The sequence below is a fragment of the Myxocyprinus asiaticus genome, chromosome 31 (assembly GCF_019703515.2).
Source record: "Myxocyprinus asiaticus isolate MX2 ecotype Aquarium Trade chromosome 31, UBuf_Myxa_2, whole genome shotgun sequence".
Classification (NCBI taxonomy): domain Eukaryota; kingdom Metazoa; phylum Chordata; class Actinopteri; order Cypriniformes; family Catostomidae; genus Myxocyprinus; species Myxocyprinus asiaticus.
The window spans coordinates 2,314,289-2,340,185 of record NC_059374.1 but is presented as its reverse complement, the minus strand read 5'-3'; the positions used below and the strand labels follow the sequence as shown (position 1 = coordinate 2,340,185).

Genomic DNA, 25,897 nt, shown 5'->3' with positions numbered 1-25,897 from the left:
CGCTTGAACGCCCCAATGTCGCGAGGGGGCTGCGTGAACTGTTGCTCTTGTGCCCTATCATGAATGCGCACAGCAGATCAACAGTCAGTAAACATTTTCACTAAATAATACAATAGATTTCGGTTTGTTTCTCACCAAACCTTATCGTATGCTTTCATAACAATCATGAGTCTCATGGAATAATATATTAGACTTCTGAATTATACTTGTGTGTTCTTTTGAAGCTTGAAGAGGTGGTCACCATAAACTGCCATTGTATGACATCACTGAACACAACATTTTTTCACAACTTCTCCCTTTGTGTTAAGAAAAAGAAAGAAAGTCATATAGGGTTATAACAACACAGGGGTGAGTAAACAATGACTGAATTTTCATTTTTGGGTGAACTATCACTTTAAGAAAAGTTTCATATACGGTTAATGGTATTCTGACTGTTCTTACAACTTTTTGCTAAATAACAAGGAATTTATGATGATTTCATATAATCATATAAATAAGAAAAGTATGTGTCCAACATATTTGCATGTTAGGTTACTTGCGCAATTTTTTCTTAGCAAATCACCCGCAATACTCCCATGAAGCGCGCACACAATCTGATAGATTGCACAAGCAAATTAGTACCTGTTATTTTGGAGTAAATCAGGGCTTTCATACTAAGTAAACAAGATTGAGCACATCTTCATGTTGTGCTCTGATGTTGCTTTCTGAATTTTATTAGATTTCAGATTTGCCTGCTCCTAAATATCACAAAAATCAAACTGTGGTTGGTTGCTTTGCATGTCAATCAGACTCTTCCTGTCTAAGTGGGTGGTCCTTGGCCAGAATAATCTGCAAAGTGGACCTTTATGTCAATAGTCAAAATCTTTATTTTATTTTATTTTTTTTTATGAAGGTTAGCACTCATTGTGTGCATCACATTATCAGCCACAAAGTCACAAACTTCAAACCAAAAGCAGAAGTTGAACTTCCCAAATAGTATGAACTGTAGACCTCATCTTCCCTGCACGCTGTGTTCGGGGGGGGGGGGTTGAGGGCAGGTGTTTTTTTCCGTTACGTCTGTCAGTGCTGTAACACACTTTAATCTGCCTGATCATGGATCATTTCTTATTTTTTCCCCAGAACATTCCAGATCCGCTTATGTGCCCCGTTAATGAACAGAACGAACAGATCTGCTTGTGCCAGCTGCTGCGTTTGTGATCACCAAAGACACAATGCAATAAGACTCAATATTACAGTATAAAGCAATTGTTAGGCTGGTTAATCAACAGTTCTAATCAAAAGGGAATAATAGCATAAGTGTGAAATGATTAGCTTTTATTCCACCCAACCCAGCATTAAACACACTTATAAAAGCCAGGGTTTTGTTTTACATAAGATGCATTTCCTGCGGTTTACCCCTGATGAAGGCAGCTGACAGATCTGCAGGAATTAACCTGAGTTTCAAGATTAGATTGAATACATTTCTGGGGAATTTTCTTCTATGGCTTCAACACTTTCATTTTCTGTTTTGAATTCTTACTTTAACAATTGATCCGTTAATCAACATAGCCAGAAAATCAAATGCACATGCAAATGGTTGTAGCACAAACAAAAAACAGTAATGAAACAAAACATGAACAATACATTGCATCTGAATGCTTTGTATCTATTTTCTTGAATTTGTGGTCATTTACCCGACTTTATCTATGTTTGCCGTGATTTCACCAAGTAGAACATGTACCTGGATTAACTAGGGCTGGCCGATATGGCCCAAAAAAATTATTAGAATATTTTTTTCAAATTGTTCGATATCGATACTTATCACCATGTAAATTTCATACCATCATTGGGGGCAGAACTGCATTCCACATGTTTGTTTGACCTCAAGAATGAATTTAACATAAGTTGTTTGTTTACAAGTAGAAAAGTTATCCAATACCAACTGGGCCTGTGTGAAAAAGTATTTGCCCCCTTAGCTACTAAATCCCCAAATCTATGAAACTGCATTCATAATGAGGTTTAGCTGGACTAGACACACACAGTCCTGATTACTGCCAATCAAATCAACACCTAAAAAGGACTTTTCAGCAGCATAAAGTTGGCTAAAAGGTCTCACCTAGTAGCACACTATGCCAAGGTCGAAAGAAATTCCAGAAATTATGAGGGAAAAGGTGATTGAAATCAGTCTGGGAAGGGTTATAAAGTCAAGTCAAGTAAACCTTTATTTATAGAGCACATTTTAAAACAACAGATTTTGACTCAATGTGCTTTACAGATCAAACAAACAAAATGACAGAGTGATATAAAAACAGATTGATTTAAAGTTAAATATAAAACATAATAAAATAAAAACATTTAAAATACAACAACATGTATTTATCCATTTCAAACTATTCAATGATCTAAACCTACAGAATAAAAATATGTTTTTAAAGAAGATTTAAAAATGGCTAATGATAAAGCTGACCTCATATGGAAAGGGAGACTGTTCCAGAGATTAGGACCTATCACAGAAAAGGCACGGTCACCCTTAGATCTATAGCAACAACGAGGAACCCTCAATAAAAGTTGATCAGAAGACCTGAGCATTCTGGTGGGGGAGTAAGAGTGTAGAAGTTCACTGATATATTGGGGCGCGAGACCAGATATTGCCTTGTAGACATAAATCTGAATTTTAAAATCAACCAAAGCTATTTCAAAGGCTCTGGGAGTCCAAAGAACCACAGTGAGAGCCATTATCTCCAATTGGAGAAAACTTGGCACACTAGTGAACCTTCCCAGAAGTGGCTGACCTTACAATATTCCTCCAAGAGCACAGCAACGACTCATTCAGGAAGTCACAAAAAAAAAAAAAAAAAAAAAAACAAGCACAACATCCAAGGAACTGCAGGCCTCTCTCGGATCAATAAAGGTCACTTTTCATGACTCAACAATCAGAAAGACACTGGCCAAAAATGGCATCCATGGAAACCAAAACCACTGCTAACCCAGAAGAACATTAAGACTCGTCTGAATTTTGCCAAACACCTTGATGATCCTCAAACCTTTTGGGAGAATGTTCTGTGGACTGATGAGTTGAAAGTGGAACTATTTGGAAGACAGGGGTCCCGTTACATCTGGCATAACTCAAACACAGAATTGTACAAAAAGCCTGTGGTCAAGCATGGTGGTGGTAGTGTGATGGTGTGGGGATGTTTTGCTGCTTCGGAGACTGGGCGACTTGCAATAATTGAGGGAAACATGAATTCTGCTCTCTAACAGAAAATCCTAAAGGAGAAAATCCGGTCATCAGTCCGTAATTTGAAGCTCAAGCGCAACTGGATTATGCAGCAAGACAATGATCCAAAGTATAGGAGTAAATCCACCTCTGAATAGCTCATAAGAAGCTAAATTAAAGTTTTAGAGTGGCCTAGTCAAAGTCCTGACTTGAACCCGATTGAGATGCTGTGGCAGGACCTTAAACGAGCAGTTCATGCTCAAAAACCCTCCAATGTGTCTGAACTAAAGCAGTTCTGCAAAGAAGAGTGGGCCAAATTTCCACCACAGCATTGTGAAAGACTGATCTCCAGTTATCGGAAGTGTTTGGTTGCAGTTGTTGCTGCTAAAGGTGGCACAACCAGCTATTAAGTTTAAGAGGACAGTTAGTTTTTCACATGGGTGATATAGGTGTTGGATAACTTTTTTGCTTTGATAAAAAATGTACACTGGCAGCCAAATGTTTGAAATAATGTACAGATTTTGCTGTTTCAGAAGGAAATTGGTACTTTAATTCACCAAAGTGGCATTCAACTGATCACAAAGTATAGTCAGGACATTACTGATGTAAAAAACAGCACCATCACTATTTGAAAAAAGTCATTTTTGATCAAATCTAGACAGCAGCCATCACTCCAACACCTTATCCTTGAGTAATCATGACAAATTGCTAATTTGGTAGTAGAAAATCATTTGTCATTATATCAAACACAGTTGAAAGATATTTGGTTCATTAAATGAAGCTTAACATTGTTTTTGTGTTTGTTTTTGAGTTGCCAAAGTATGCAGTAGACTGGCATGTCTTAAGGTCAATATTAGGTCAAAAATGGCAAAAAAGAAAAAACTTTCTCTAGAAATTCATCAGTCAATCATTGTTTTGAGGAATGAAGGCTATACAATGCTTGAAATGGCCAAAAAACTGAAGATTTCATACCAAGGTGTACACTACAGTCTTCAAAGACAAAGGACAACTGGCTCTAACAAGGACAGAAAGAGATGTGGAAGACCAGATGTACAATTAAACAAGAGGATAAGTACATCAGAGTCTCTAGTTTGAGAAATAGACACCTCACATGTCCTCAGCTGACAGCTTCATTGAATTCTACCCGCTCAACACCAGTTTCATGTACAACAGTAAAGAGAAGACTCAGGGGTGCAGGCCTTATGGGAAGAATTAAAAAGAAAAAGCCACTTTTGAAAAAGAAAAGGTTAGAGTGGGCAAAGAAACAGACATTGGACAACAGATAATTGGAAAAGAGTGTTCTGGATCTTAACCCCATTGAGCTTTTGTGGGATCAGCTAGAATGTAAGGTGCGTGAGAAGTGCCCGACAAGACAGCCACATCTATGGCAAGTGCTACAGGAAGTGTGGGGTGAAATGTCACCTGAGTATCTGGACAAACTGACAGCTAGAATAACAAGAATCTGCAAAACTGTCATTGCTGCACGTGGAGGATTTTTTGATGAGAACTCTTTGAAGTAGTTTAAGAAGTTCTGAACATTTTTTTTTTCTTTTTTTTTTTTTTTTTCAAATTGTAATAGTAATTTTTCTTGTTATTAATGTCCTGACTATACATTGTTATCAGTTGAATGCCACTTTGGTGAATTAAAGTACCAATTTCTTTCTGTAAGAGCAAAATCTGTACATTATTCCAAACTTTTGGTTGCCAGTGTATATATATATTTGAAAACTGTATTTTGTGTTTGCTCGGGTTGCTTTTTTTTATGTTATATCTCGTTTGAAAATGTAAAACAATTTAGTATGAAAAATACACAAAAATAGAAAAAATCAGAAATCAAATACTTTTTCACATCGCTGTACCTTTAAAGTCAATCTGTTTAGGATTTAATCCTACATGAGGTGTGTGACGTCTTTTTGATTAAATTAAGCCAATTCCATCTTCTTCAACTGACATTTGACTCCACAGAAAGACTTTTTGATGCTCCACGCTCAGTAGGTGGCGGTAATGCACCAAAAGCTGTATAAACAACACAAGAAGAAGAAACACTTTCTTGCCTGTGACAGCGCTATGGATAATGAAAAAACTTTTAACTAAACAGTTCTTAAACCGCAATGGTGTTGTTGTTGTGTTCAGTCCATGGGCTCTATTTTCATGAGTGCGCAAAGCGCAGCGCTACTTATCCAATTTTTGTGATAGTGCTAATTCTAAGTTCAATTTTTATGCCAGTGCAAATGGATGCGGGTTGGAGTGTTTGCGCTACTGTGAGTGTAGACGCACGACTGTGGGTGTATTGTATGTAAATTAAGTGGCGCAAAGCACAATTTGCTATTTTCCTAAGAATTTGGTTGTTGCGCGAACACAATACCACCTCTTAACTCAGCACAGTCCAAATACAGTTCCTGCATTTGCAGTTTGGAGATTCCACCAGCCGGTGGTAATAAAGTTCATGTCCAAACTCTAAAAATAAAATTTAAAGGAGCATACATCCAAATTCTGACAACAATCACATTTTAAATTGCAATTGTTCCATCATTTTTGCATGTTGCGTGAGTGATTTCGCCAAACCCAATTGCGCCTAGACTTAGCACATTCTTGCATGAAAATACCAAAACTTTATGGCCATGCCCACTGACTTTGCACTTATGACTTAAGGCAATACATTGCGCTTAAGCTAGCGACTACCGAGCCTCATTGCCGGTTTCCATGACAGCAGGGCTGCCTGTACATACTTCCTAACCGGCTGATTTCATGACAGTGATTCAGTTAGCTAGTTGTGTGTATAACTTTGCCAAGCTGCTTGCGTTTTTTTAGCAACACTTACCTGATCCAATCGTCTAGATCAGGGATGGGCAACTTTGAAGGGGGCGAGGGCCAACATTTTTTCTCCATTCTACCAAGGGGCCAGATTACAAATCCACACTCTAACAATGTTCACCCCTTTACTCAATTTCCTCATTATTGTGGGTAATCTATGCACAACTAATGCAATGTTCTTTTAAAGATTTTGTTACCTATATTAACATTTTTATTTAACAATATTTATAAAAACTAATATAATTATTTTGTAACAAGTATTTGATATTTCCTTAAAAACTTCACACAGTCATGAGGGTTTAAAGGGGTCCTCTCTGTTTTATCTTTTTTGTCACATGACAGCCTGCATGTTGGTTACGCCATCTGACTTTGATTTGAGGGACAAACGTATTTCATTATTCCAAACTACTTATGCCAACATTTATAGTGTCAAGAATTTCAGCTTTTAATGAAGCTTTATTTTTTATTAAAAAAAAAATGTTTTACTGTTTCCGGACTGGATTTTGCTATGTTGAACCTATGTAATCAAATGTATGGCTAAAAGTAACAGTGATAAGGAATGGGTAAAAATATTTATTTTCTGTTTAAAATCCCAAGATCAATCTTGGGATTTTAAGAATCTATTTTGGGATCGTTCAAATGAAAATCGCGAGATAGATTCTTAAAATCCCAAGATTGATCTTTTTTGAGCACCAAGATTCTATGTAATACGAGTCTAAAGACAAGATCCATGCGATCCAATTTTTATTGAATAATGTCTCTTTTAATATCCTTTCTGTTCAGTACAGTCAGTTGTTGATCAAAAACAACATAGAAAAATTTCATTCAAATCACACAAAGCACGGATCCGGCAAAGAAGTTCTCATTAATATGCGCTCAGTGAGAAGTGCTCAGTCGTGCATAGAAGGTGCCAAAGGTCTCGCGAGAGACACGTGACATTTATACATTGTGTTTATAAATGTCAATATATTAAAAAACATTAATGATAATGTTAAATGATATTTAGTCTTTGGTGGTACACATCTTTGGTTTCAATGAAGGGGCACTTGAGCCTTACTGATGGTCCTGTGGGGGTACTTAGGTTGGGAAACACTGTGTTACACCACTTAGACCCTTTTTCTTTAAGCCCCAGATAATATCAAAATGACGTTGAACTCAGAAATCGAAAGCTTTTTCTCTCTTCCGTGGAACAAAAAAGCAGATGTTATGCAGAATGTTAGCTTCAGTCACCATTCACTTTCACTGCATCTTTTTTCTATTCAATAAAAGTGAATGGTGAATGAAACTAACATCCTCCCTAACATATCCTTTTGATTTCCATGGATGAAAGAAATTCATATAAGTTTGCAACAGCATGATTGTGAAATGAAAATTTTCATTTTGAGTGAACTATCACTTTAAAGGCGCAGGTATACTGGTCGACCGTGTTGCCTTTGTGAGTATGCTCTTCTGACCGTGAGGGAATACGACCACGTTTGACACATGCGCACTACAACTTCTTTGTGATACTCTTTTAGTACAGTCAATAGCAGGGGCATGCGTCAGCGACACGCACATTTGAGGACCGCGTGCCTGGGTCAAGAAAATCTAGGCGGCGCACGGTCAAGCCGTGCAGCTGTGCCAATAATGCAATTTGTGTCACACATACTGTGCACGGAGTGATCTGCAATGCAGACACCCAAAGTTTACTTTGGCCTTAAGAGTACAAGTCAAGGGGCCTGGGTATCTCAGCGAGTATTGAAGCTGACTACAACCCCTGGAGTCATGAGTTCGAATCGAAGTCGTTCTGAGTGACTCCAGCCAGGTCTCATAAGCAACCAAATTGTCCTGGTTGCTAGGGAGGGTAGAGTCACATGGGGTAACCTCCTTGTGGTCACGATTAGTGGTTCTTGCTCTCAATGGGGCATGTGGTAAGTTGTGTGTGGATCGTGGAGAGTAGCATGAGCCTCTACATGCTATGAGTCTCCACGGTGTCATGCACAACGAGTCACGTGATAAGATGCGCGGATTGACGGCCTCAGAAGCGGAGGCAACTGAGACTTGTCCTCCGCCACCCGGATTGAGGTGAGTAACCACGCCACCAAGTAGTGGGAATTGGGCATTCCAAATTGGGAGAAAAGGGGATTAAAAAAAGAGTACAAGTTAATACTCCCCAGTTACTTTAGAAATGTCTGTTTATTGTTGACAAAATACATTGGAAATGTTAACAAATGAAATCCTGAGGGAGAACCTTCCTTGTATAATATTTAAAGAAAGATAATAATATATTTTCATATTATTTATATTATTACATACTTATAAAAATTTAAAATAGCTGTATACATCAGATGGGGCTCTGCTTTTTTGTCAAACTTGCTGTTATTTGAGGGAGCGCCACGATGTGAAAGGCAACAAAACTAGATCGCTCCAGTGTTGACAGCTTTGCTGATTATAAATACGAGCGATAGTTTTATCGCATCACTCGCTTACAGAGATGCGGTACATATGCCATTCGCATTTCAAATTAACAGGTTAACAGACCTGGAACATCTAAAGGTCAGTAAATATGCGCCAACGCGCTTCCTCACAGTGCATGCTTGCACAAAATTCAACAAGATTTTTTATTTTATTTGGTCATCTGTATGGATTGGTTTACCAAATCTCAGCTACATGTTAAATTAAATAATAAGTGTGCAGAAATGATTACATTTGTGCACAATATGTGCTGAACTCAGGCCTGGCCTACTGGAAGTGTCTGTGGTACTGAATGTTTTCACTGGCTTGACTTTTGTTCTGCTAAGCTGGCAAAAGTATTTCCATTGGGTTTGGAAATTGGCAGGATTGTAATATTGTCTCAGTGCCAGGACTGGGGGACATTTTGCAAGGACATCTGTGTAAGAAGGAAAGATAGAAAAAGAGGGAAAGAGAGTGCTGTGGATTTTCAGAGATTGACTTCTCACATCTGTCGTCTACACTGTGAGGTGCTGGGTGGGGTTGAGAGGAGGAGGTAAGGTAAAGAGGTCACCTTAACCAAATCTTGAAAGTTAACCAAAAAACAAATGTGAAAAAAGTTAATCTGTTCCACAGAAAAAAGAAATTTATCTTGACAGAATTGTAATTTTGGGTGAACTATCCTTTCAACTCATCTAGGCTATTTCTCTGATGAAATTCTGGCAGGGGATTTTGTCATGGAAGGATTACCTGCCGTCATTGAAAGTAATCTGCCTAAACACAATCAACAATGAAAAGTATTTAAGAATTCATCAGCTGCGGCAATCCAAGCACAGACTAGGGTAACAGAGGGAGGAAAGAGCACCACAGCTTAGCATTATGGTTTATTTAAAGGGTTGCTAGTTGTCCCTTGGGTGGAAAAACACGTTAATGATGATTTAATTTCATGGGAAAAAAGCTCTGATACTCAGAGCTGTCCTCAAACCCTTGACAGGGACCAAAATCACTCGACATCACATGAAAACGCTGTCAGACCTCATGAAGACAAGGTGGGAATACACAACATGGTTAAACACAGCACACACTATACTGATTTACTGTAGTTCATTTGAGTTACAGACCCTTGAGCTAGACTAACTGTACTCAGAGGGACTCTTCTAATGATCATTCTTCCAGCCAAAACCCAGGAGAACTGCTCTCCCGTTGAGTCCTGCTTCCTCCTGAGGTTTCTATCTAACATTCAGGGAGTTTTTTGCTGTCACCATTGCTATGTGTTTGTTCCTGAGGGTTTCAGCCCTGCAGTGCTGCTCTGTGATATTTGCTGTAGTTAAAAACAGCATGTAAACTCAACTAAATGAATAGAGTTTCCATGCGCACTGCTGGGAGAGTGTTGCGAGAATATGAGCGCACACTGAGACACTGTTGCTGTTTTAGTGAACAATCACAATGTTTATTTTATAGAGATGTCTCTCTGGTCAGGGACATAACCAAAATTAAAGGCTTATAACTTGACAAAAAAAACAAACAAAAAAAGAGACCAAAAAAAAAACAAAAAAAAAACAAGGATGGTCAAGTGTTTGGTATCATTTAAATAATAATAATAATAATGATATAGATTATAACAAATTCTGAGACTCGCAGCCTAAGAAACTGCTGAAAAAACAAAACAACCTTGAGCCAAAAATTTTCTTTTTTTCTGATTGGACATTATATACTGAGAATGCAACGTGTACTTGAGCTGTGTTATGAATTTTGGTCTAAAACATTTTGGAATGCAACAAGGCACAAAATCAAGCTTGCATAACTAGAAGCATCTGCGTTCACATACTTCATGGAAAGACTCTATAACCTGACCCAGAAAAATTGTATATATCGTAAGAGGAGAGGGTCAAGCACTGAACCCTGGGGAATACCACACTATAACCACACAAGCATTGAGGTTTGGTGTTGTAAGTGTTGTTTTGGGAAGTGTTACTCTAGAACACTTCCTGGCGTGACTGTTCAAGTGCAGAAGTGAATGACAAACAGGTGATTTGAGTTTCGTCAGTCAGCTGACCTGACATCAGTGTGAGGATCTACACATGTACATTCAGTGTCGGTTCATTATCTTCATTAACAGTCATACTTGATTTCACACTCTTCAGTTCAGATCTCCATAATTTAGCCAAGAGAACATCTAATGGATTTCCACACAGGATCCACTCTCATGACGTTCCAACATCGCAGGGCAAGGTAGGATGAATTTGACTGAATAAACTAAATGAATTTGACTGTTTCATCAATTAGTACTTATCGTTTTGGAAACTTCAAAGTGTGATGTGGTACCATTGTACAGAGGTAGTATCTAATGGTAATACCATGGTACTTATTCCATGGTACTGTTCATATATGCAGCCGCATTACTAGGATATTCAAATGCTCCTTGCTCCAACACATTTTTTAATATTGCACAACACAACTCTATTAAAACTGACTTTTAGCTGATATAAGCACATCCGTACCCTACAAAGTGCTAATAAAGTGCCTGAGAATACACAGAATATTTTCTAAAGAAAATTTCACTGCATCCCTACAAACTATATTCCGATACAATTTTATTTATATGATACTCCATGATACTTCAAAAAATACTGTGGTATTCCATGAAACATGTCCAAAAATTATATTTTGCTTCTCTTTTGTCAGTAGGGCTGCAACTAATGATTATTTTGGTAATCGACTAATCTAACGATTATTAGAACGATTATTCGACTATTCAAGTGATTAATCATTAGCTCTTAACTGACTATTCAGCTTGTGCCCGACTTAAAGTTGTATTGAATGTGCTTACTAACAATAAAGAGGACACAATCATCTTTTAAAAATACCTCAATGACATTCACTGAATTAAAGAACATTTTTTTTATTACGTTTAATCCTATTGTTATCAAGTGTTTTTGTTTTGTTTTCCATTTAAAATGGTCTAAAAATCCTCAAAACAAGATACATTTACTTGAAGCAACATACAAGATATTTATACTTGCTTTAAGAGAATGTATCATTAATATGTGTATTTTTTCAATTGGTTATACTTCTGCGAGTGCAGTAAATACAAATACACTTATATTCAAGATCTATTCTCTAAAAGCAAGTCTAAATATCTTATATGCTGCTTTTTAAAGAATTTTTAGATATTTTAAAATATTTGTATTTTTAATATTAATTTCAACATTCTCAGATTTTTTTTTCTTCTGCAGTACAGCTGCTAAAGTAAATGTACGTTGTTTTAAAGGAGTTTTAGATATTTATATTGGAAAACAAGCCAAAACAAAAACAAATCAAAAACATATTTTGTTGCAGTGTATAATGGCGCAAAGACTACCCTCTCTCACCTTTCTGTTCACTTCTATCCATCTTTAACTCACAAAAAACAAACTCTCTTATTAATAAAGCTGCATTTTGCCAATTTTCTTCACGATAAGAAATGCACAGTGACATATATACTGTATTATGATTCAGTAAGTCGCGAGCCATCACGTTATAATCTAGCTGCATTAAGCGTGTGCGCTCGAGGGACGAGTGTCCCGTGACAGAGTGTGCATCAACCGGATACAGTTTCAATCTCTCCCCCTTAGATCGGGACATTCACACCACTTATAGAAGAAGCGCTGACCGCACAGAGAAATGACCGTTTCAGAGTTTGTAGTTATTTACATGATCTGCTTCCGTATTATTTGAACTTTAATAAAGCTAATGCATTAAATATAACTGCATTAAAGATGTAACACATCTTTAAAGATGCTCGACATGCAGGTTTTGCTTCAGCAGCTCCAGTGTCCTGAAAATATATGCTACCTATCAGGATGTGCTACCAACACTACAGTATAATCACATGGTTTTACTTATTCCACAGCGAGAGTGCTTCAGTATTTACTTATTTTGTATTTATTATAATTCCCTCATACTTTGTGATCTACATCATCTGAAGCTGTTTGGAAAGTTTAGAGTGTAATTCTTCTCTCCTCAGTCAGGTGTGAACTGCAGTGCTGCTCTCACACGTCATCATTAGAGTTTAATGTGATCTCATGTTACGTTAAATGAGATCAAACGACTATTCGACAACGAAAATTGTCAATTTTTTGTTGTCGATAACGTCGACTAATGGTTTCAGCCCTATTTGTCAGTACTGTGAGTGAAAAAGGAAGTGTGTGCCATGCTGTTGCTGATAGAAGCATCTACTGAGTGAACAGAAGAGAGAGAGGAAGGGAGGGGAAGTGCTCAGTGTCATGGGGTCACTGTTGCTCCCATGAAGCCATGAGTGTGCAGAGAATGCAGGAAATGATCAAACACAGCCCAGAATGCAGCTGTGCTCACAAAAGCTGCGAGAGAGTTCTTGTGCCTCCACACAGACACGAGTTACGCATTTAGCTGCAATTTGGTCTCAAGATAACTGTTCCCCTTCACCATTAAACATGAGTGTTGTTCCAGAACCCAAGAAGGTGCGTTCGCTCCGAGGCGAGATGATCGCCTGCAGAAGTCAGCGCTACTGGCATATTAAAGGCAGAAAGTAAGTCTTCTGCTGCTTAGAAGCTGCTGGTGTTTTCGTAGTGTTGTTATAAATTTTTTCATTCTCATTCATGGCATTGAAAACGGTTGTAAATTCAGTTTGTGTTGAATTATGCGTTAACAAACTTGTCAGACATTGTAAGTCATTTTCATGTGTCAGGTTTTTTATGGTATGTTTTTATGTGTGTATCTGATGATCAGTTAAGAGGGGTGTGTGTTGATTTTAGAGTTTCACTTCTGTTTTTTCCCACCCAACAGCGTTTCAGTTAGATGTGAATCTGAAATTATGATTTTGGTGATGGTTTTGTCTCTTAAATTGTTATTGCTATACTTATTAGTATTGCTTGCTAATGCAATCATATTGTGATTGGAAAAAACCAATATCTCAAATATTACACTTCAGTGTGTAACTCATCCTGCAGCGTTTGTGCTATAGATATGAATGATGCCTCAAATCATGTGTCTTGTTAAGGAGAGGTGTGCTGTTACTTTATGAAGCGACAAGTCAGAACATTTACATGGTGGACGACACCCCCCCCCCCCCCCCAAAAAAAACAAAAAAATAAAAACACTTACATTGAAGGAGGGATCCAAGCCATTTCTAGAGACCAGAATATAATTTGGCTTGGACCAGTAAGCAACCACCAGAACACCCTAGCAACCACATAGCAACACTCTGGAGAATGCAGTAACATTAGCAGTACCTGCTCTGATGTCACTTTTGAGGTCAAAGGTTAAAGGAGATCTCCTCTTGAATCTCTTCTCTAAAAGAATTTCCCCCAGCAGTCTGGAGATGTACAGGCCAGTGTTATTAATGTTAATGAGAACTAAATGAACTGATAATGAAAAAACTAAATGAAAAAATAATTTTAGTTTTAGTTTTTGATGCTCACTAAAACTAAAAGAAACATTATCGCTTGTCGCAGCGTCGAGTCTGGTTCAAGGTTATAATAGTTTTTAATTTTTTTAGTTTTTATTTCTGTTTCATTTTCAATTTTTCACTCCAATTTAGTTTAGTTTTAGTTTTGTTTTAGTTATTTGTTAGTTTTAGTTTAGTTTTAGTTTTGTTTGTTAGTTCTTTGTTAGTTTTTGTTTAGTTTTCATTTTGTTTGTTAGTTCTTTGTTAGTTTTAGTTTAGTTTTCTCTTTTTCCACTCCCTAAAAAAGAAGGGGATTATCCGACTGGGCCTCCAGGTCTAGTCGGGGGGTGTCCCTCCCAAGCGGAAGACACAGCGTAGACCACACCTCGCCCAAAGAGAGGGGAGATATTTAAGTGGAAGGATACGTCACATGGTCTTTCCAACCATGTGGAGAGTCTTCAAGGTAGATCCTGCCCAATGGGGGAGGAGTTACTACAAACATGGAGACTGGGGCAGAGGAGCTCTGCCCAAGGAAGACGCAGTTTGCCAACAGGGAAACGAATTAGCGGAAGATATATATCGCATGGGGTTAGTCTTACAGGGAACCGCCACATGTGGAGCACCTACCCCAGAACAGGACTCTTAGTTAATGCATGTACTGGGCCGGCAGCGAGTCTCTCCGAAAACCTGACTGCCACAGGGCTCGGAGGAAGTCAACCAGAGAACAAACTTGTGAACACTACTGGGAATTAATGGTGCACGTCTTCAGCTCAAAAGGAGGTGGAAGGCGCTATGTGCCAGCGATACACCCGGCTGGCTATCCCGGGCTTATCCGCTTGTGTTGTGTGCCACTACCTGGGATGAAACCGGTTCCACCCGGAGGTTGTAGAACCTTGCAAAGGTGTTGGGTGTTGCCCAGCCCCCTGCTCTGCAAATGTCTGTTAGAGAGGCACCCCTGGCCAGGGCCCAGGAAGCCGCTACACCCCTGGTAGAATGGGCTCTTAGCCCTACCGGGGGCGGCATGTCCTGGGCGACATATGCCATAGTTATGGCGTCAATGAGCCAGTAGGCGATCCTCTGCTTGGAGACAGCGCTTCCTTTCCGCTGTGCACCAAAGCAGACAAAGAGCTGCTCAGAGGTTCTAAAGCTCTGCGTGCGATCCAAATAGATTCGTAAAGCACGCACCGGACACAGCGACGACAGGGCTGGGTCTGCCTCCTCGTGGGGCAGTGCTTGCAGGTTCACCACCTGGTCCCTAAAAGGGGTGGTGGGAACCTTGGACACATACCCCGGTCGGGGTCTCAGGATCACGTGAGAGTAACCCGGACCGAACTCCAGGCACGTTTCGCTGACAGAGAACGATTGCAGGTCACCTACCCTCCTGATGGAAGTGAGCGCAGACAAGAGGGCAGTCTTCAAAGAGAGTGCCTTAAGCTCGGCTGACTGCAAAGGCTCAAAGGGGGCTCTCTGTAGACCCTGAAAAACTACAGAGAGGTCCCATGAGGGAACGAGGCACGGTCTGGAGGGATTCAGCCTCCTGGCACTTCTTAGGAACCTGATGATCAGGTCGTGCTTCCCTAAGGACTTACCGTCGACTGCGTCGTGGTGTGCTGTTATGGTGGCAACATACACCTTCAAGGTGGAAGGGGGCAGCCTCCCTTCCAACCTGTCCTGCAGGAAGAAAAGCACTGATTCACGTTGGGAAGAACACCACTTAGCGAACAGACGCCACTTAAAGGCATGCAGGCGCCTTGTAGAGGGGGCCCTAGCCTGAGTGATCGTGTCTACCACCGAGAGGTCGGTCCAAGGGCTGAAAAGACGGTGACAGACCGGCGTGATGACCATGCGGTGTGTCCCATGGTGCCATGCCCATCTCGGGACTCGAGTCTGGAGCCAGTGCTGAAGCGGCCTCATATGCATCAACCCGAGCGGGGTGGCCACCGCCGAGGATGCCATATGCCCTAGGAGCCTCTGAAAAAGTTTCAGTGGAACCGCTGTTTTCTGTTTGAACGCCTTCAAACAGGCCAGCACCGACTGGGCACGCTCGTTCATAAGGCGCGCCGTCAAGGAGACCGAGTCCAACTCCAAACCGAGAAAAGAGATGGTCTGAACCGGGAGGAGCTTGCTCTTTTCCCAGTTGACCCGAAGCCCTAGTCGGCTGAGGTGTGAGAGCACCAGGTCCATGTATGCGCACAACATGTCTCGAGAATGAGCTAGGATTAGCCAGTCGTCGAGGTAGTTGAGAATGTGAATGCCCACCTCCCTTAACAGGGCAAGGGCAGCCTCTGCTAACTCCGTAAAGACGCGAGGAGGCAGGGACAGGCCGAAAGGGAGGACTTTGTACTGATACGCCTGACCCTCAAATTCAAACCGCAGGAAGGGTCTGTGTCGAGGAAGGATCGAGACATGGAAGTACGCATCCTTCAGGTCTACCGCCGCGAACCAGTCTTGATGTCGGACGCTCGCCAGAATGTGTTTCTGCATCAGCATCTTGAACGGGAGTCTGTGTAAAGCTCGGTTCAGTACTCGCAGGTTCAAGATTGGCCGCAACCCACCGCCTTTTCCTTAGTACGATGAAGTAGGGGCTGTAAAAACCTTTCATTATCTCGGCTGGAGGGACAGGTTCTATCGCGGCCTTCCGTAGGAGAGTAGCGATCTCCGTGCGCAAGGTGGCAGCGTTTTTGCTCTTGACCGAGGTGAAGTGAATACCACTGAACCTGGGCGGGTGCCTGGCGAACTGAATCGCGTAGCCTAGTCGGACGGTCTGGATCAGCCATCGTGACGGATTGGAAAGCGCGAGCCATGCGTCCCAAGTTCCGCGCAAGGGGGACCAAGGGGACAACGTCGTTGGACGTACCGGCAGGTGGGGCCTCGCGGTGGGGCGGAGCTCGAGGTGCCACGCCACGTCGTGGCCATGCTGAGACTAGGGACATTGAAGCACTTACCTGGCTCCTTGTGACCACCCCTGGAACAGTCTGGGATGGGGGAGGAAGAGACCTGTCCTCGTAACCCGTAGAGACTGCCACATCGGGGGCGGCTGTGTGCCACAGCTGGGCGCTCAGGGGCGGAAAGGCCACCGCTGGAGCGCCAATCCTGCAAGAAAAAACCCGTGGACGGTAGTCGTGGTGACGACCGTACACACTGGGTATGTGACCCAGGGAGGAAGGAAGCCGCTCTTTTGCTGAACTGTTGGGTACCGCAGCCACTTGGGCATGTGGCGAAATCAAACAAAAAGGCAACAAAAGGTTTTCTGCCCGGCCCTCCACCGGGGGATGGAGTGGTCTTTCTACCAGCTCCACGTTCCATGGGTTCCCTCGTCCCTGGGTCGCCCGTCTCAGGGGCGCTTTAGGGACCTCCGTGGGTTCTCGTCGCTTCCTGCGGTGGGCTCCATGCCGGGGCCAGGCCGAAGGGGCGGGCTGCGGCAGAGCCGGTGCAGTCACCGCAGGGGGACGCCCTTGGCGACAAGCAGATGGGGTGCGGGACCTTGAGCCACGCTGGGGCAGGATGTGCCAGATTGCCTCCGTCTGCTGCTTCACCGCTGAGAACTGCTGGGCAAAGTCCTTGACGGTGTCGCCGAATAGGTATGCTTGGGAAATGGGGGCAGCAATGAACCGTGTCTTGTCGACCTCGCCCATCTCGACCAGGTTGAGCCAAAGGTGACGCTCCTGGACCACTAGTGTGGCCATCGTCCGCCCGAGAGCCTGCGCCGTGACCTTTGTCGCTCGGAGAGCAAGGTCGGTCGCCGAGCGCAGTTCCTGCATCAAATCTGGGGCGGAACTACCCTCGTGCAGTTCTTTCAATGCCTTGGCTTGGTGAACCTGCAGGAGATCCATGGTGTGCAGGGCAGAGGCGACTTGTCCAGCAGCGCTGTAGGCTTTAGCCGTCAGGGACGACGTGAGCCTACAGGGCTTGGACGGGAGCTTAGGGCGTCCGCGCCAGGTGGCGGCGCTCTGCGGGCATAGGTGCACCGCGAGCGCCTTATCCACCAGGGGAATCACTTTACAGCCCCTGGCCGCCCCGCCATCGAGGGTAGTGAGAGCGGGGGAACTGCGGAATTGTGGCCGGGCAGTAAAAGGTGCCTCCCACAACTTCATCAGCTCCTCATGCACTTCCGGGAAGAATGGCACTGGAGCGGGGTGTGGCTGCTTTGAGTGGCGCCGCGAGCCCAGGAACCAATCATCAAGCCGCGAGGGTTCAGGGGAGAGTGGAGGGTTCCACATTAACCCGACGCTTGAGGCCGCCCGGGAAAGCATGTCCGTCATTTCAGCATCGGCCTGTGACTGGGCAATCGTCCCCGAAGGGGGAAGCCCAGCTGAGGCTTCTGCGTCCGACCGGACAAGCCCGCTCTCTGATGCTGCTCTCGAGAGCTCATCATCTTCGCGAGCTCCGAACAAGAAGCCAGACTCGCTGTTAGACGAGCCGGCAAACTCATCCGGAAGCCCGATTGGGGCAGATGAGCGTGCTGGGGAATGGGAGGTCCACGGGGGGATACCCGGCGGAGACGATCCCATTGGGGTCCCCAAATCGCCCCCAGTGCTAGCCGCGCTGGCCTCATACCCGTAGGTAGAAGGACCGAGGCGGGGAGCCTCTTACGAAAGCAAGCCGTGACCACAACGTTGCCATAGTCATGTTCTCGCTGTGAGAACATGAACCATCCACAAATGCTGCCTCCGTGTGGGTCGTGCCCAGACAAGAAAGACAACGATCATGACCATCCGAATTTGAGAGATAACGACCGCAACCAGGAATAACACACAATCGGAAAGGCATCTTTAAAAAGACGCGTCTTTAGAAAGACGTTCCGTGTGTGCCGCTCTTTTCGAGAAATATATACTCTCTTAGAGGAAAAGCTCTTTCAGAAAATATACTCATATTTTTCTGCCGAAGCGCCCAGGGGCGTTCTCTGCAGTGCACCAGTGCAGAGGAGGGAGAAGCCGCTGAAATGCGCCGTCAGATCCAGCAGAGGTGAATGGACAGTAATATTCAGCTCAATGAGCATGACCGTTCGGCTCCGAAGAGAAAATCTGAATGAGTGGTTGCACCAGCTCCTTTTATACCCGTATGTCCGGGGGAGTGGCATGCAAATACCACTCGCCAATTTTCACTGGCCTTTTATCAAAGAACAGAGGTGTCTCGGGCTCCCAAGAGTGACCCCTAGTGTCACTACATCGACACAACGTCGAGTGAGTGACAGATAGGGAACTGAAATAGCACATTGACATAAGTATTCAGACCCTTAACTCAGTACTTAGTTGAAGCACCTTTGGCAGCGATTACAGCCTCAAGTCTTTTTGGGTATGACGCGACAACCTTTGCACACCTGGATTTGGGGATTTTCTGCCATTCTTCTCTGCAGATCCTCTCAAGTTCTGTCAGGTTGGAAGGGGACTGTCGGTGGACAGTCACATTCAGGTCTCTCCAGATATGTTCAATTGTGTTCAAGTCCGGGTTCTGGCTGGACCACTCAAGGACATTCACAGAATCGTCCCTAAGCCACTCTTGCGTTGTCTTGGCTGTGTGCTTAGGGTCATTGTCCTGTTGGAAGGTGAACCTTCAGCCCAGTCTGAAGTCCTGAGCACTCTGGACCAGGTTTTCATTATTGATATCTCTGTATTTTTCTGCATTCAGCTTTCCTTCATTCTTGACCAGGCCCCCAGTCCCTGCCGCTGAACAACACCTCCACAGCATAATGCTACCACCACCATGCTTCACCGTTGGGATGGTATTGCGCAGATGATGAGCGGTGTCTGGTTTTCTCCAGACATGATGCTTGGAATTGAGGTCAAACAGTTAAATCTTCGTTTCATCAGACCAGAGAATCTTGTTTCTCACAGTCTGAGAGTCCTTTAGATGCTTTTTTTATGTGTCTTGCACTGAGGAGAGGCTTCCGTCTGGCCACTCTGCCATAAAGCCCAGATCGTTGGAGTGTTGCAGAGATGGTTGTCCTTCTGCAAGTTTCTTCCATCTCCACACATGATCTCTGGAGCTCAACCAGAGTGACCATCAGGTTCTTGGTCACCTCTCTTACCAAGGCCATTCTGCCCTGATTGCTCAGTTTGGCCAGACGGCCAGCTCTAGGAAGGGTTGTTTCAATCTTCTTCCATTTAAAATTTATGGAGGCCACTGTGCTCTTAGGAACCTTCAATGCAGCCGAAAATTTTTTTGTGTCCTTCCCCAGATCTGTGCCACGACACTATCTTGTCTCTGAGCTCTGCTGGCACTTCCTTTGACCTCATGGCTTGGTTTTTGCTCTGATATGCATTTCACAGGTTTGTGCCTTTCAAAATCATGTCCAATCAATTGAATTTGCCACAGGTGGACTCCAATCAGTGTGTAGAAACATCTCAATGATGATCCAGAGAAATGGGACGCACCTGAGCTAAATTTCAAGTGTCATAGCAAAGGGTCTGAATACTTATGTCAATGTGATATTTCAGTTTTTTTTTTTTTTTATATAAATTTGCAAAGATATCAAAAATCTTGTTTTTGCTTTGTCATTATGGGGTATGGAGTGTAGATTGATGTGAGAAATTGTTTTTAAGCATTTTAGCATAAGGCTTCAACATAACAAAATTTGAAAATAAATGAAGGGGTCTGAATACTTTCTGAATGCACTCTATATTTTTGTTTCCCTTTACCACCCAGCACAAAAAGATTAAACAGCAGCCAAATTTGTATTACTGAATGTTTTCTGAACTTTTAGGTTTATTTATGTGTCAAACACATATTCCAGTGTATTTGCTATTTTTGTGCAGTTTTCGCCCAACATACAGACAGTACAGCACATATGGAGTTAACTGCGTGTCGTCTAACTGAGAACTGCCTCACATTTCCATTGGCTGTTTGATTTCCTGGAGGGTTTTGAATGCTCCAAAAGGGAGGGGCCACCCTGAGGATGACATCATGTGTTTGAAGAGCAGGAGTGCATGTTTGTGTCACTGATTCATCCTGGCTCATTCTCTCTCGTGTGTTCTGAGTCTTTAATCTCTCGAAAGAAATAAGATTGCCTCACCATCGCTGAGGCCTGGTGTAGGAACGTCATGTTTCCCAGAAATGATTTTTTTTGTCCACTGGAGTCGGCGGGTGTTCTCGTGGTGACCCTCTGTCAAATATCAGCAATGATTTTAATGATCAGTCTTTACAAAACAGCATTTGTGTGTTGAAATAAGTACATGTTTTTGGCGCCACACCAAATGATTCCATTTCTTGGACAAAATCTGTTTTGAAACAGAAAACAGAAAGTATTTTTCATGAGTCAAGAAATGGTTTTGCTAAAAAACATTGCTTTGTGTATTTTAAATGGAAGTAAGATTTATGTCTGTCTTTCTTGATTTTATTAATTAGGGAACAGTATGTCCAGGACAGTCACACATACAGTAGGTACCACACCAAAATGACCCTTACTGCGGTGTGTACCACTGTGGTAAAACGGTCAATTTAAGACACACGTGAGACTATTTTACAAAATCACTGCCAGGTGGCATGAAGGGATACTTTTTGCACACTTGTTAAGTGAGAGTTGTTACTATTATAAACATTGTTAATATTTGTATTATTATTATTTTTTTATATTTAATATATTATATATGTGTTTTTATTAATTAATTTATTTATTTTTTTATTGTAAACGGAGATCAAACAATACAACGAATAAATGGTAGCCAGGGCTTGGAGATTTGCAAGATCTAATTATATTGCCAGTAGGGCTGGGTATCGGCTGGCATCTCACGATACAAATAAGTATTGCAGTACACGTCACGATTCGATATATTGTGATAAATCACAATATCAATTTCAATTCCAATTAATCTGGGTATATTTCAGTTATATACTGATATCTGATGAAGAGCAAACATCATGTTTTTTGTCTTTTGTTGAGCTTATTAAATTGATTTCGAAGTAACAGTGTGCCAAATTTGTTGTGTTTACATGATATTAATACACAAGTAGTTGAATATAAATATCGATAAATGGATCTAAAGTATTGATACAAAATCATGAGAAAAAGTATCACGATATATCGATATTTGATTGTATCGACACAGCCCTAATCGTCAACCAATCTGCCCCCACTGCCAAGCCGTTATGTAAATGTATTTATTTTGTCGATATTGTATGAGACGTGTTATGAGCATTTTAATCTTGAAAGTCTGGCAAGATGCATTTCAGTATATTCAACTTATAAACGCATTATACACATATTTAAAAAAATATATATGCTTTTGAATACTTCCATTATATGGATGACACCATGCATGGACAAGTAAAAATCACCCAGAATCGATTATATTTAAAACGATCAGACTTACATTTTTCACCTGATAAACAGGTGAAAAAAATGTCATAGACTTACATTGAAGAAGGGACCTGAACCTTGTCTAGAGAGCAGAATAGAGCCTGTGTGACCTGGGCCAGTGTGCAACAACTCACAAAGGGTTTTCTTCAGAAAATATTCGCATTTTGTGGAGCTGTTACTGTAAATTACACAGGGGAAATTTCTTTGAAACCCTTTGAGTGTAATGAGCTTTTGTAACAAATGAGAAACTTTCCCTGTTGAAACATGTCAGTGTTGGAGGTATGAGTGTTGAGTCACTGTGAAACTGAGACTCTTACAGCAGTGGCTTTCAGTTGCTCCTTTCAGACTGATATATGACCTGCCTTTTCCATTGAAAATCCATAGCCCGATCACACTCCACCCAGAAAAACACAAACATCCCTTGTCAGTTCTCAATAACTCACTAGTATTGTACAATTTCCTCGAGAACTAATTAGTTGTATGTGTTGTAATAGTAGCTGTGTAAAATCCCACTTAAGGTAAAGTGAAGATTTTAGTGCTGTAAAGTTCTTAAAATAGAAAGTAAAACCACAAAACTGATGAAATGTTTGTGTAGGAAGAAATGAGGAAACAGTCGTATTATCAGTGCTCTTCTCTTTATCTCCGCCTTACCCTCTTTACATCATCCCTCACTGACATTTACCATGGTAACCATAGATTTTTTTCCAAAATATTGTCGTTAAAATAGGTACAGTTACTACAATAAAACTGCAGTAACTTTTTCTTATCATCGCGGTCATAAAAAAACTAAATGACAGATTGTGGAAGCTTCTGAAACTAATGAGACCCCATATACATATTTTTTAATAATATAAAACTATAGTTATCATGGTAAGGAATGCCACTGCCATGAAAAACTGAATTAGGCTACCTCCACATTAATCCGGATACATTTGAAAACAGTGTTTTCATTTTCGAAAAGCTCTCCGCCCACACTGCCGTTTTTAAACGTTTTTCAAAAGTTGCTTGTCTACACTGAAACATCTGAAAACTCTTAAATCCATAACAAGCATGGTCCTGCATCATTTCCATGTACGGTCTGAAATGCAATTGTGCTCGTGTTCCTCCGCTGGACAGCAATTCCGAGGAAACTTCCCATCACCTTTGAGGGAATGCAATGTGAAGTTTGTTCAAAGTAACATTTATCTTTAATAACGCTATCAAAGTGGATAGCAGACACAACAATGGCGCTACAACATGGCCCACCATCTTGATTGTTTTGGGTTTAATGGATCACATGACTGCGACGCATGACAACAAATACGTCATCGTTTTCGAATATGGCATTTTCAAATTTATCCACTAGGATATAGCTCAGTTTTCACTGGACAAAAACGGCACCTCAGTGTGGATGTGTTTTTAAACAAAAACTTATTAGTGTGGACGTAGCCTTAGAATGGTTTCAGATGGGGCTTTAATACTCACTGGTGAGCCAAAACATTATGACCACCTGCCTTATATGCTGTTGGTCCTCTGCTTGCCGACAAAACAGCACCAACCTGCCTTGGCATGGACTCTACAAGACCCCTGAAGGTGTCCTGTGGTATCTGGCACCAAGACATTAGCAGCAGATTCTTCAAGTCCTGTAAATTGCGAGGTGGAGCGCCGTGGATCGGACTTGTTGTTCCAGCACATCCCACAGAAGCTCAATCGGTTTGAGATCTGGGCAATTTGGAGGCCAGGGGAACACATTGAACTCTTCATCATGTTCCTCAAACCATTCCCGAACAGTGTGTGCAGTGTGGCAGGGCACATTATCCTGCTGAAAGAGGCCACTGCCATCAGGGAATACCATTGCCTTGAAGGGGTGTACCTGGTCTGCAACGATGTTTAGGTAGTTGGTAAGTGTCAAATTGACATCCACATGAATGGCACCCCACAAGCCTTGCTGTTTCAGAGATTCTCTGATCCAGTCATCTGGCCATAACAATTTGGCCCTTGTCAAAGTCACTCAGGTCTTCTCCTGCCCATTTCTCCTGCATTCAACATGTTGACTTTGAGAAATGTAAACGTATGCTTAGTTCTAGTGGGAGACTCACAGCTGTACATCATCACGCCATTATCTAGTTAGCTCCTAGACAATCATACATCAGCCATTGCTTTAAAAGCCTGTTTTCAATCTACCTCTTTGCGTTTCAATGTGCCAACACTGCAACCTCCACCTCCCCACTGCCACCAGTCGGGTCCTGTCCTGCACGGGGGTAGGCTTCTCGCCCCCTGCCTCCTATCTCCAGCAGGATCTGACGGTTCGAGTAGCAATAGCATCGGACCACCAGACAGGGCTTACGCCAAAAGAGAAAATATATTCTGTGGTTCAATATCATTTCATCAAATAAATGTCATGTCAACTTTACCAAGCCTGCAAGTCTCTCTGATAGAATTGATTGTTAGCTTACCATCTAATCTACCCAGACCTTGACATGTGGCCTTGTTAGGAGATGATCAACGTTATTTGCGTCACCTGTGAGTGGTCATAATGTTTTGATTAATTAGCATATCCGTGGCATTTACATGATACTCCAGGGAACTTTAAGGAATACCATGCTGCATGTCCATAAAGTATGGTACATTTGGTAGTTGGGAGCTCATTGGAGCTTTTATGAATGAAGTGATTGATCTCATAAACATAGAAAGAGATGTGTTTTAATGAAGTGTTGCCTGATTCCCCTCCGAGATAGAGATTTACATTTATGCATTTGGCAGACGCTTTTATCCAAAGTGACTTACAGTGCCCTTATTACAGGGACAATCCTCCTGGAGCAACGTGCCTTACTCAAGGACACAATGGTGGTGGCTATGGGAATTGAACCAACAACCTTTTGCTTACCAGTTCAGTGCTTTAGTCCACTATGCCACCACCACTCATGAATGAGTGAGATGAATGAGAGAGGTGTCATATACCTCTCCGACTCCGATGGAAGTGTGGCTCTGTTCCAGGGCACTGAGACAGACGGATAGAGCAAATGATTAACAGCATCCTGTTCATCTCTGCTTTCATCACTACAGTCTGATAACACAAGCCCAGGGGATCATCACACACAATACACAGATATCCTCAGCGCATGGAGCTTTTGGTTGAATTCATCAGCTAATAGAGTAACCTCCATTGACAAAGAGCTTCATTTACATGGATAGACTGAAGGCCAGTGCTTATTACTGCTGTTTTCTATGTCAAACATCATTATTACTAAAGCTTGAATAGAGTTAAGGATTTGATCAAACCTCTAACACCAAGTATTAAGCTTGATTATTAAGCTACTTTCTTTAATGTTATTCCTCATTTCATGAAGTGATGGCATTGAGCAGAGCATTGAGTTTATCAATGCTTTGTTTTGAATAACGTGTAAGGAGCACATATATTGTGCTGCAGCAACACACTTTTGCATATATATTTCTACAGCTTTTCAGAGGAAATAGTGGTTGTCAAACATTCGCTGCTATAATTAAAACATATTTGCAGGGGTTTTACTGGGTCAAAAATGGTCTTCGGTGGGAACTGTTGTGTATGGTTATCCACATGCTCAAAGTTGGTTTATTACAAAATTGCATTTAATTAAAATATAGCATAATTACCTAATTGCATTTCATGTTTACATTGGATATGAGTTATTTTTCACCATCAAAGTATACAGAACCTTTTGAATTCAATGCAGAATTTTTTTTACTTTAACCCTTTAAGCTCTGTGGGTGTTTTTAAAGATTTCATGTTTCAGTGGCA

The 25,897-nt window shown here is 41.9% G+C and overlaps 1 protein-coding gene across 3 annotated transcripts in view; it reads left to right on the top strand.

The window, feature by feature from the left end:
* The window catches only part of LOC127422262 (LIM domain kinase 1-like), a 98,728-nt gene that overhangs the window by 26,633 nt on the left and 46,198 nt on the right, over window positions 1-25,897 (top strand). Inside the window, exon 1 of one of the 3 annotated variants that reach the window (XM_051665657.1) lies at window positions 10,515-10,672. The exons of 1 other annotated variant lie outside the window; for it this stretch is intronic. In XM_051665657.1, the coding sequence (XP_051521617.1) occupies window positions 10,620-10,672 (53 nt within the window). In that variant the 5' untranslated portion in view covers window positions 10,515-10,619. Of the gene's footprint in view, window positions 1-10,514; window positions 10,673-12,773; window positions 12,987-25,897 lie in introns of those variants that run through there. One more of the 3 variants, XM_051665655.1, reaches the window with a different exon arrangement.